The following is a 13,109-nucleotide window of genomic DNA, read 5'->3' on the forward strand; positions in this document are numbered from 1 at the left end:
TGAGAGGTTACCACCACAGAGAACTACAAGAAAGAACAGTGAGAAAAGCCCCCCAATGTCCCACAGACAAGATTGCACTGACTTGCATCACTGTCCTCGTCTCTCTGTCGCCGTCTTAATTGTCTGTTGGTTGTCTTGTCCTAGTAAAACAGGGATAGTAAACGGTTAATGTAAAAAGAAATGTTACACCATCACAAATGTGACAGGGAAAACATAACAGGCAGGACACTCTTTTCAGGGCAATTTAGACAACTGCATCTGCATAACATGTGCTGGATGAGTTAGGACTTACTGGATGGTTAAACATTAAGGAGTGGGACTCCTTAAACTCACTCCATAACAACTGATTTATTCATTCACTTTTACAGATGATGATCAAACAAAACCTGTGCCTGTGGCAGGAAAACAACAACACCTCACATGTTGCAGTGAAACAATTTCAACACAGACACAGAAACAGAAAACATAATAAGTCACTGTCTGTACCTTTAGTTATAATTCAGAACTCTGTCATGAAATAATCTTAAGTGTATTATTACTAAACAGCTTGAACTGAACGCTCCTCGGGGCAGGCGGGTTTCCGCTGATCCTGTTGTTGTGATCATTATCATACTACACAGTAGCAGCTGTTTTGGTTTGAGCAAAGCAAAGCATGCTGGACCACAGTTCAACGCCCCAAAATGGCGGCACGGTTGAAAAGTTTTGCTTGTTTTGTCCGAGTTTGTCTTCGTAACAGACTATTTATTTAATTATTCTAGCCACACCACACCATACAGTTTTTCGCACAAGTGACACGCTGGCATTTTTTCTAATGGTTGCGGAGTAACACAAACACCGGCATGGCGTTTTTGCTATCAGCGCAAATTCGGCATCACTTTGCCTGCCCTAGGCTAGGCTAGGCTAGGCTAGCAGGCTAACTACTGTTGGAGGAGTGATAGTTAAAAACTTCGGTAGTTATGTCTCGTCTAACCTGGACCCCCGTGCTGAGCTGAATATGAAGAAGAGGACATTTACATAGAAATGGAGGATGATGTGAAAAAAGCGAAAAAGGTAAGTCTGGCACGCCGCTGCACAAGTTGGCTGAGCTAGCATGCTAACTTATGAGCTAGGCTAACATAACTGTTAGTTTGGACAAACATTAAGTTAAGCAGTCAGCATTAAAAGGCTAAAATACAAGCAAGACTTTGATATTTGTACTGACTTCTCCTGCAGTCAGCGCCACTTATAAAGTGGGGGGAAATGTGGAAATAGCAAATAAATCCAAAGTGCAACTGATTGAGTCTCAAAGAGGGTGAAGTATTGAAATTCAAATTAAATGTAAAATGCTATTGTCTTCATCAACCATAAACCCCAGGTTGGCTTAACTTTACTTGTTTGGATGTAACGCCAGTTTAAATGGTTTACTTTCTCCTGTTTACACCTTCTTAAAATGTCAGCTGATGTATTGTGTTAAGTTAGGCTAAGTTATATGTTGAAGTATTTTTGGCAGTGAAGGAGGTGTTGGTTAACAACGCTGTGCCAATAATATTCACAAACAGACAAAAATCACACACAGCCGTCTGTACCAGAGAGCAATGACGCTCGTTGTTGTTATGTTCCGGCTGAGGTCATGGGGAAACCTGCCTAACCCGAGCATCAGCTGTCAGAGGCGGTGGTAATCAGTGTCAGTCATGCTAAAGAGAGCCAGCACTCCCTCTGTGCTCTAACCATCCAACCCCATCTCACACACATACAGTACATAGTGGGATCCCTAATGATCCTGTTTGGTAGGAGGACAGATCTTTATGCTCAGACAACTGTGGCTGACATTTCATTTGGAGACATTTCCTATATCTCCTCTTCCCCATTGTTTCTGCTCTCTGGGTTGGCACAGGGGGGGAACTGAAGGACAGGATCAACTAAATCCAAGCAGCCGAAATGGCATACTGAGTAAATAATGAGAAGTCAAGTGTCTTTGTTGAGCTCATGCCTTAAATGTTCCTTAAACAAAAACACTATTGTTAGTCCAGTCGAGTCCTCTCTGTTTGAAAGGAAATTTGGACGGAAATGAAGTGATAGCCAAGTGTAAAGAAAGTTTGAAGTGGCAAGGAAATGTTTTTTTTTCCACAAGTGGCTGGCATCTGATTAAAAATGTGCCATCAGCCAAGATACAAAGACTCTGCAGTTTTAGCTTAAGTCAAATCTCCTCATTTGAAAAATAATTCCACCTCTGTTTTCACTTGTTGATATCATTGGTTCCATGGTATCAGTACAGTTCTTCTTTGTGCCACTTGGTGGTGATAGTGATTAGCATTTGGCACAGGTGTATTTTTATATTCGCCTTGTAGAGCATTTTATTATCACACATGTAAAAGCAAAGACTCCTTCATTTGATAACATGATACAATGTTTGCGGCCTCATTTTATGGACTCTTCTAGAAAGGCTTCCTACTAATCTGAGGTATGGCACCGCAAGTTTAGATAAATATCTGGAGATATTCGGGAACATTACAGCTGAATTACCTAATTGGAGTTTAGCTCAGTGATGCTTGTGTGTGCACACTCATATTAGCTTGCTTTCACCCCACCTTGGGTCTTATAAATGTCATGAAGCACTGAAAAATAGAGCAAAGAGTCACTTTACATAAGTTGCAATTAAACTACCTTATGTGGAATTGTTTGGCTGCTCCAAAATCAGGGAGGCAGTAATAATGAACCCGACATGAGATCAAGACCAGTCACAACAACAAGTCACACCAAAGGTCTGAGACTAGCCTTCAGATATAATAACTTATGTGTTAACAGGGTCCTTCCTTCCCCAGCTCTGTATAGGATGTAATGGGAACCTGAAAAGCTGTTCCTCAGCTCTGTTCAATTGCCCGTGTCATATTAAGCAAATATGATATGGGCTATTTTGGGAACTCATTCACTTTGAGTTTTCTGTTCTCTAGTACTGGACAAATGACTGCAAGTATAACCATTACTTGTTAAATAACTGTCCAGTTATTTGTGTTTAGATGCCAGATGTGGTCTAAAACTTTCTACAAAGAGGTCTGGAGATTTGAGTCTTGGAAAGTATTGATTTTTGAGATATAGAATATTTATGAACCCTGACTTAGTCCTTTTAGTAAAGGGGGGCATATAGCCTACTTTGAATATTCAAACAGTCTTACTTTCTTGAAAAGGAGATGGTGATTAATGATGGTGATGAATTGACTCTAAATACGGTTAATTAAAACAACAGAAAAGCAAGGCTATGTACTTTCCTTGTCTGATGTTGTTGATCTTTCTTACACTTGATCTACTGTAAGTTTTTTGCATTCCTGTTAAGTGCGACAAAGTTAAAAGCCCACACTTCACCCCGGCCATCACAGCACAAAGACACTATCCTCACTTATGTTTCTTGGTAAACAGACTTTCACCATACTGTAAAAGGTGCTGTTCATCATAAGGCCATTCACTGGGGTCAGGCAGGTAGCACTCGTCTCACATTTCACCAAGAAAAGCTATAAAATGTTAATGCACTTGTCTTCAGGGGCTACATACTGTTAAATAATGCACTGGTCATACAGGTCGCGTTGTACTATGAACTCTAAAGCAGCTGACGAAGGAGCATCACATCAGACAGGAACCAAATTATGTTCCTCTTCAAGTGGAAGTGTCTGACAAAAAGGAACTAAGTCCTTAAGACATAAATGAGACTCTCACTTTTGGGTATGTCAAGTCTGCCGTGTAAACAGCTTTGCAAATGAGACAGCTGTGTGGTTAGCAGACATACATATTCAAATAGACTGTTTTGTATATCTGTGGTTTAGCAAGAGTGCATGTGCTTTGAGTTGCACTGTTTCTAATGAGTGATGGAAGGAAGCAATCATCATAACATCACAACAAAACCTGAAGATGTGGAATAAACATGATTATCGCCACACTCTCTCCTTTGTCCCTCTTAAATTTTATGAAGCAGTTTTCTGAAAGTGTGTCAGGGGTTTTAAGCACTTCAACATTCAATGCACGTACAAGTGTGTCATCACAGGAAGTTGTGGCCGGTCCTCTTCCTGTTCTTGTGCCTAAGTAGAAGACAGAGACACTTCCCTTCCTCTGTGGGGGGGGTCCCACCCCTCTCATACGTGTTGAGGCTCTGTTTGTGTGAGGATCTGATCAGTTGGCAGCTGTAGCAGAGGCAACAGGTGACTAGTTGACACTGAGCGTTTCGGCATCTGTGGCCAGACTGTGTGCCTGCTGTTGCGTAGGCAACTCTTGAAGCGTGCGGGTTCATGGAGCACGAGGTAGGCTTTTTTTTAATAAAAAAAAAAATGCTTTCTGTTCAGAAACATGCTCTGGAATGTTTTTATTGTGCATAGGCTTAACATTGTGGGCAAATTGTATTAAGGTTTGTTTGTGCTAAGTACACTCAACTGAGCTCTTGAAATAGAGCCACAGTGTGTTGACATGGTGCCTGTTGATACTAGAGAGAAGTAATTGTGTAGAAATAATTATATAATTCAAGGCTTTTCTGTGCATTATAGGCAATTCAAAAGGAAAGCTGCTAAAGTAAATACACAAGTGTTTTTTTTTAAATAAAGAAAGCGCCACGTTCTTTTGTTACACATCTACATTATTGGAGCTGCGCAGTGAGGGTTTGAGGTCGAGGCTTCATCAGTAAACATCTCCACTGTTGCAAAATACTCTGCATGAAGGGCTGTACGTGTGCACCGGCAGACTGCTGTATCTTACTCCGCAGCAACCAAGCATCAGAAATTACAAGGCTACAATTACCACAGTTTGATGTAGCTTCCTCTGGGTTTTTTGGCCACATTTAACTTTGCTGTGCGAGAGCTGCCGTATTGTGATGTTAACCCATTTCAGCTGTAGCACACTTGTGTTGTATGGCTTAAAAAGTCTCATAATGATATTCTATCACAGAGGAGCATAGTGTGTCACAGGGTTAGTATAGCTACATGAAATGAGTAAGGTATTTTGGAAGGAAACTTATAAGCACACGTGATGCTAATGGACACCACCACACAGGCAACAGTCTTCTCATTTCTGCTTGGCTTCTTTGTCTTTATTCACCAGCCTGGTATCGTGTCTCCGTTCAAACGAGTCTTCCTGAAAGGAGAGAAGGGGAGGGACAAGAAGGCCCAGGAGAAGGCCACGGAGCGCCGGGCCCTCCACACAGTCTCGCTCTCTCAGCCCGACCACCGCATCGACCCTGACATCCTGCTTAATGACTACATTGAGAAGGAGGTCAAAGTGAGTTTGGCATATAAGCGGAAATCTAAAACTCATGCCTGTATATTAAAAATACTATAGTATGAATCAGTTACAAGGAGAGGATGGAGGAATTGTTAGGTTATTTGTTTACTTTGGATTCTGTACATGAAACATTTCATAAATAGTGTATGTTCTGTTTTTCTCAGTACTTGGGGCAGCTGACATCAGTTCCAGGATACTTGAACCCATCCAGTCGCACAGAAGTGCTGCAGCTTATTGACAATGCAAGAGTAAGTATCTGTGCGAGCAGATTGAACCTGATCCTGTCTGCGTGCTGTAAATGGAAACAGAATACATTTCATAAAAGCTTCAATGTTCATACTTACTTGTGGTGAACTGGAAAATTAAAGTTGTTAGATATAATGGCTATAATAATATGGATAATACTCCTATTGTTTGCCTCTGTCATTGTCAGAAGTCGCATCAGTTGGCAGGCCAGCTGACGTCAGAGCAGGACGCGGTGGTGAGCTTGTCTGCGTACAACATCAAGCTTGTTTGGCGTGATGGAGAGGAAATTATCCTGAGAGTGCCCATCCATGATATTGCTGCTGTCTCCTATATCAGGGATGACTCGTTGCACCTGGTGGTGATCAAGACTGGTAAGAATACACACACCAACTGTCTCTGATGATTCATTATATAGATGATACATCTATTGATGTTGTAGTCAATGTTGCCAAATCCTTCTGGTTTTATCCTTATTGAGCAAAATTAATTAACAAGGAATGATAGGCACCTGATGATGTTCAATTCGTGCATTTTATCTACACCAACTCGAAGGAGAAAGGAGCAATAATGACCCACTGTGTTTGTTTTCAACATTCGAATCCTGAGATTTAACATTGTATGAATGTGTGTTTCCAGCCCAGGACTCGGGCGGCTCTCCCTGCCCCAGCTCATGTCCTGATCTCAACAAATCTCAGACCCTGAGCTCCTTATCAGAGAGTGGAGCTGTGCTTGTGGAAGTCTGCTGTCTGCTCGTGCTGGCTGTTGATAATAAGGTAATGTCTTGAATGTGACGTTATGCAAACAACAAGCATGTTCAGAAGAATTATATGGGCAGTCTGATGGGTTTCTTAATTGAGGTTAAACAGGCGAGACTAATGCCTTTGGAACGAGGTGCACTTACAAATTCATTTAAAGAGACGACTACAAAATGGGAATTGTGTCTGCCCCAATACTGAAGCAGTGGCGGCAATAATTTAGTTGTGGCGGGCTGCCATGAAAAAATGCATGTAGCGGAAACCATGGTCCAGACTAATACATGTAATTAGCCATTTGCTCACGCATCCTTATTGATGTAAGAACCATACATGGTAATTACAGTAAACATAACACACTTCAGCAAATCATTAAAGGAGATTTAACTTTAATTGAAGTTGCAAGATGTTAAAGGATAATTTCCGTTTTTTACAACCTGGACCTTATTTCTAGCATAAAATAAGATCATTTTACTCACCCAGAAACTTTGGTGTCATTTGGAGTTGTTTTGACGAAATTAGCCCCAGTGGAGCGGCGCGTATATCCGTATAATGCGAGAACACGGGGCACGCAATGCAGCCTCTAAATAACACATTATCCGCTGCAAAACTCGTTCATTTCGCCAATATTTTGTTATGATACACTAGTGATATTCCCCTCCGAGCCCGTGGTGGCATGTTATCAACATGCTGCGCCTGTAGGTATACTAACCTCCGACCTGGATGATGTCATCTCCGACCACTGCCCGGCGCGGCTAACTTGCTACCGCTAATGCTATGGTTCGTTTCTGCGTGTTTCTGACTTGTCAGAACAAAATGAGCAGCTGGATGAAGTTCAGCTTCCACAGGCTTCCTCTCCTCAACCTGGACTCACTAAAGCTCCGGCTAGTTGAGCTAAAAATGGACCCGAATGCCGAAGCAGAATGATTATTATCAGAATGAGCCGGGCAGCGGTCGGAGATGACATCATCCAGGTCGGAGGTTAGTAGGTCAACCTACAGGCGCAGCATGTTGATAACATGCCACCACGGGCTCGGAGGGGAATATCACTAGTGTATCATAACAAAATATTGGCGAAATGAACGAGTTTTGCGGCGGATAATGTGATATTTAGAGGCTGCATTGGGTGCCCCGTGCTCTCGCATTATACGGATATACGCGCCGCTCCACTGGGGCTAATTTCGTCAAAACAACTCCAAATGACACCAAAGTTTCTGGGTGAGTAAAATGATTGTATTTTATGCTAGAAATAAGGTCCAGGTTGTAAAAAACGGAAATTATCCTTTAAGGTAAAGGTGACATTATGAAAAAAAAGACATTGCAATCATTGTTCCTTTTCTTTCAGGCGGCAGCAGAGGAGCTGTGTCTTCTGCTCAGCCAGGTCTTTCAGATTGTTTACACAGAATCAACCATCGACTTCTTGGACAGAGCCATATTTGATGGTGCAACTACACCTACAAGACACCTTTCTCTATACAGTGGTAAGGAACAGATCAGCTCTCTAAACAAAAACAAAAAGGGCAAAACCCACACACTCACATTTTCACAGGTATCAGCAAAAATAACAAATTTATTTTAGGAGATTTGATTTGGTTTAATACCTTAATAATTTAGTGCTCTCCAGGCACCCTGCCATATAGAAAACAGACTCCTGATTTGTGCCCTCTTCCCAAGCTTATAGTATTTCAGAACTTCATCCACATTTAAGCCTGTAAATATCCATCTGCCTTAAATCTGCAGACGACTCTTCCAGCAAAGTCGATGTTAAAGAGGCCTTCGAAGCAGAAGGAAGTTCATTGTAAGTACATACTCCAAGATTTCTATTGACACAGACTCTAAAGTTTGTTTGTCTACCCGTCACTTACAAGGGATTCTTGTCTCAGTCCTTTCCAGGGAGTAGAGACAGAAGGAAACTCTCCAACAGCTTCCACCCCAGCATCCCCACAGACAAAAACCGCGAGCGAAGGAGAGCTCAGTACCACTGCTGCAGAGCTGCTGCAGGACTACATGACCACAGTACGATGATTCACCCTCTTTTTCTTTTTTTGTCCCTTTCTGATTTTGAGAACAGGATGTTTTTTCAAGCTTTATTAAATCTTGTTTTGATTTTGTTCCTCTTTAGCTGCGGACAAAACTGTCATCGCAGGAGATCCAGCAGTTCGCCACCCTGCTCCATGAATACCGTAACGGTGCATCCATCCACGAGTTCTGTATAAACCTACGGCAACTCTACGGGGACAGCAGGAAGTTCCTCCTCCTTGGTACGACCACTCATAAGGAACTCGGTATCTGTGCTCGAGCTTTGTTTTTTTTCTTCCACGTTTTAAAATTGGTCTTAAAGCAAAAGTAAGCGATCCGGTCGTTTTGGCTAATGCTGCGTTCCAGGCAGGCTTTTGAAACCGTAAATTACAGCTTCAAGTCACAACTTACGATTTTGTAGCGTTCCAGGCAACCCACTCGTGTTTTTCCGACCTGTTTTACCTGTGAAAGTCACTATAACTGCCACTCGTAACTTCCGACCCGTGAACTCGTACCAGATCGAACTGGTACGACTTCACAGGTCGGAAAAACACGAGTTACGAGTTTCCTTGAACGCACCATAACAGTCCTCGTCCCTACGTCACCACATTCACGGCGTCCCTTGGCTGCACACACAGCCCTGCATGCCGTTCTCTCTCCTCATTGGATAAAAACTGTAGGATACGATAAATGTTTTCTCCTCGGCTCAGAGCAGAGCAGAGTGACTGACAGACCCGTGTTTCAGTCCAAACACTCTATGTAAGTGATTGCTGTCGGAAGATATAACTATTTAAGACTTATATTAACACAAATATATCACTTACTTCTGCTTTAACTTCGGTCATTGGCACTGTTTTCACTCTTGTTGTTCAGTCACAGTCACATTTCAATATATTGACTAGCGCTACATAGCTGCCCCCAGAGTGTGTTAGTGTGCTGTTGTGGTCAGGTTATGAGTGGATGGTGAGAAACAGAAGTGAACACTTGACAGCACTGCCACACTCCTGCTCAGCGGCCGTGTTGTAAAGCCACACCTCATAATCACTTCCAATTTCTCACCACCACACTTTCAGACCCACCTGCATGACTCAATGTGAAAGTGTGTGTTTGCTTCATAATTCACTCCACATTACACCAACCCTACCGTGTACACGTTTAAACAGAAAGCATTGCACAGTTTACACGTGTACATATTTTAGTACACTTTCACATCCCTAATAGGCATTCATCTTCAGAACGCCCCTATATGTCCTGTGGAGTATCAGTGTGTACCTCAGTGTTTACAGCCTTCCTTTGCCCCCCGCAGGCCTGCGTCCCTTCATACCAGAGAAAGACAGCCAGCACTTTGAGAATTTCCTCGAGACCATTGGTGTCAAGGATGGCCGAGGGATCATCACAGACAGCTTCGGTCGCTACCGCCGCACGGCCAGCTCCGCCTCCGATTCCACCACCAACGGCAACGGAGCAGCGGGAGGAAGCGGCGACAGCGCGGCCTCAGACGAGGGCCAGGAGGCGTCGGAGGGCGACGAGTGGGACCGCATGATCACTGACATCAGCAATGACATCGAGGCTCTGGGCTGCAGCATGGACCAGGAGGGAGTGACGCCCTGACCTGGTGAACAAAGGTGTATCGGCAGGAGCTGAGGAAGCAAACCGACGGCCTCACATCACATGAACAGTTGACAGAAACAAGCTGGATGGATCAGATGAAGGTGGTCCTTAGCACTGACCTAAGATTTGGTTTCTTGTATTTTCCTCTAATTGTCAAGAGGACGTTCCATAGTCCCTACACACTCAAGGAAAACCTCAGCTTATTACCACAAAAACATGAAGTCAACAAATGCACTTATGCAGACCCTGTAGATGACATGCAGTTAGTTGGCTATTTTTACATTTCAGAGGGATTCGTAGGCTCTGATATGTTCTTAAAGTTTCTTTGATTTTTTTTGTATCCTTTATTGGCAGTATCTGCCACAGCTGTCACCAATGTAGCGAAACTCTCCAGCGTCTTTGAGAATCTTTCTGTTTCGAATCCTCTCAAAGACTGTGGAGAGCCTGTCAGAGGACTGTGTTCACATTTAAGAAGGTTAAGACTTAAAGCTGTGCTTTTGTATTACTATAGGTCAATCAGCTTCATCCACCAGAAGAACTTTGGTTTACTTCAGTTATTTCACATTTGTGCATTTGCTGTGAGAGTGTAACATTTTGCTCTATATATAAATATATATATATATATATTATATAAAATTTTGTTTTTCAATAAGATTTGTGTACCACTTAATTTTACACTATCATTTGTTATGTTTACTCATTTATATAATTTTGCCTTTCTCAAACTGACCAAGGAAATGCTGTAAAAACAAAATGATCATTCAGTCTCTGAGTGGGGACTGTGTTTGACAAAGCCAGCGAGTGGATGGCTGATGTAACTTTATGATTGTTAGATGTTCTTCTCATGCAGGTCATCTTGTTGTGTCTTGTGACATTACATCTGTCATTGTGCCTTTTCACTGCAGTACTGTTGCCAACTGTCTGTCCCCCACAGACAGCTTATTATGAACTGTACCTACAGTTGTTGAGCAAATCATAGTTATTAAATAACAGCTACTTTTACACACTTTGTCTGTCGGTGTTGTCAAATTACACCTTAACACCTGTCTGCTGCATTATCAGCAGATTGAAGTGAGAATAACCTGACCTCCTCATTTATTTTGACATTCTTGCGGCAAAACTGACACGAGGTGATTTTAATAATCTTGACTTTGATCCGCTCTGACTGATCATTTGCTTGGATGCACCTAAGCTGCTGTGAAACTTCAGTCTGAGTTTCATCAAAGCAGTCACGCTGGACGTTGCTGAAAAGCCTCAAAGTTGGGGATTAGTTTTGTGAGTCTGAGGGACAAGAAATTGGCAGGACAGCTCTAGTTGAGCACATTCCATTCTGCGGAGCCACTCACCAGGCTTTTAAACCATTTCCCTCAGATCTGCAGTGTGATGATGTTTTTTGTCTTCCCCCAGCAAGTTCTGAAAGTAAAAAAAACAAAACAGAATCAAAAGATGATTGCCTATTGTCTGGGTTGCATCATGTTTGTTGTGGGGCTGAAGCAGAGGTGTAGGGAGTTCATGCCCTGACTGGAACAATACACCTGGGCTCAAATAGCTCCTCTGACTTGAGACACTGTCTGCCTCCAACAAAAGGATGAGATAATCCACAAGCCTATGATCTCACCGTGCAGATACAGATTCTCTCTCATCGCACCAACAGACGACTCGCAGCAAGTTGCACCCGTTTGTGACAATGTTGCTACATTGTTTTGGTACCGAAGTAGAGTAAATGATTGTTTTCGGCGTGCTCTCAGTGTAATTCATCTGTGTTTTCTCACAGTACTTAAAGGACTCCTAATTGGCCTCCTCTAAATCATCATTTTAATCCAATTTTAGCCCGAACAGAATGACTCATTATGTTGCCTCATTGGAAGCACAAAACTATTAAATAGATCACTTAGTTTAATTAACTCATTTAAAGTGTCCCTGCCGCTTTTACAATGAGTTTGCTAATTGTCTTTACGATGACTGGAACCCCTGTAACGCCTCTATCATAACTTTATCACCTTGCATGCGGTTGCCTCATAAAGACAAATCAGATTGCATTTCTGCATTTCTGTCCTTATGTTAGTATCGAGATGATTTTAGTCAGGAATGTGAACTGGATTATAAGGGTTTTGTAGAGTTTCATTGGAATTAAACCCAAGTAGAAACACTCTGAAATGATCCCCCTCAACTTTTTGCTAGGTGACTGTCAAGTTTTGGTCGACCATGTGCTATGGTGAGTATTTATTTGGGTGATTTGTATGTTAAGCACACGCAAATACATGCTACAAATTCAGAAAACGACTCCGTACTTTAGTTCACTTCACTGTTTTTGTTTTCCAGGCTTCAACTGTACAGTCGTGGTTAGCACTACTCTGATGAACATTAATTTTTTCTGCTGCCATTTCTAGCAAAAGATGAAACAAAAACATCAAAAATAACTTTAATGTTACTGGTTACTGCCATGTCTGCAAGCTCACTATATCTGCTTAAATGCTGATAATATGTAGGCTAGGTATGGTGTTGTTTCAGCTTTACCCAAATGGCTAAAACAACTTAATGCAAGTTTAGAAGAACCACGTGTTAAAACAATTAACCTATACTATACAGTAACTTTTGTTCGCTAGCCAAACCATACACAGAGCTCAGAGGTTTATCCAAGATCAAAAGAAACCTGCAAGCAGGGGCTTTACCTCAAATTAATGTTCCACATAGAGGTTTGAAGGCTATTTTTAGCTCCTGAACATGTTTAATGTGCCCAGGAGCTGGTCCAAGTGTTCCTCTGACCTTATAAATCTATTTTCCAATAACCAACATAGTCAGAATCAGTGGCTCGACACTCCAGGGGTTTAATTGTGTGGTCAAGTTTAAAGCCTCATGTGTCTGCAATGCTCCTTGTTTGTCCAACAAAAACAGTCTGATTCAGCTCCTATTTCCACACCATTAAAAATGAAGAGTGTTGTTGCTTGTTAAATATTTTCCACTGAATCACTAATGGTGATCAAAAGACGTGGTCTCTTTTGCGATGTGTCAAGAAACAGGGGATAGGAAACTTCATCCATCCATGCTGTATAATTATTTAAACCACCTTGTCTTTGTGTTAGTCTCTGGACTGTGGTGTTCTGTTTTTAACCATCTTGTCCTTACAGTAAGTCTTTGCTGAGATGTGAGCACACAAACACACTGCAGTCTGGGTCTGGGATTGTCGCCAGTCTCACTCTGTGGTTCACCTTGTTGAGGTTCCTGTCAGCCATTCATGCTTCAGTT

At 42.1% G+C, this 13,109-nt stretch overlaps 1 protein-coding gene across 2 annotated transcripts; it reads left to right on the forward strand.

The window, feature by feature from the left end:
• The first annotated feature begins 672 nt into the window (after positions 1-672).
• Positions 673-10,831, forward strand: ccm2 (CCM2 scaffold protein). Of its 2 annotated transcripts, none has more exons than XM_084000073.1 (10): positions 673-1,050; positions 5,056-5,232; positions 5,400-5,483; positions 5,669-5,852; positions 6,118-6,254; positions 7,579-7,714; positions 7,974-8,031; positions 8,117-8,249; positions 8,356-8,494; positions 9,559-10,831. In XM_084000073.1, exons 1-10 carry the CDS (start codon positions 1,021-1,023, stop codon positions 9,861-9,863), a joined length of 1,383 nt encoding a protein of 460 aa, XP_083856199.1. In that variant the 5' UTR covers positions 673-1,020; the 3' UTR covers positions 9,864-10,831. The 2 variants fall into 2 exon arrangements, with proteins under 2 accessions (XP_083856199.1, XP_083856200.1); XM_084000074.1 differs by lacking the exon at positions 673-1,050 and adding an exon at positions 4,122-4,265.
• Positions 10,832-13,109: the final 2,278 nt, after the last annotated feature.

Source organism: Trachurus trachurus (assembly GCF_905171665.1).
Source record: "Trachurus trachurus genome assembly, chromosome: 24".
NCBI lineage: Eukaryota > Metazoa > Chordata > Actinopteri > Carangiformes > Carangidae > Trachurus > Trachurus trachurus.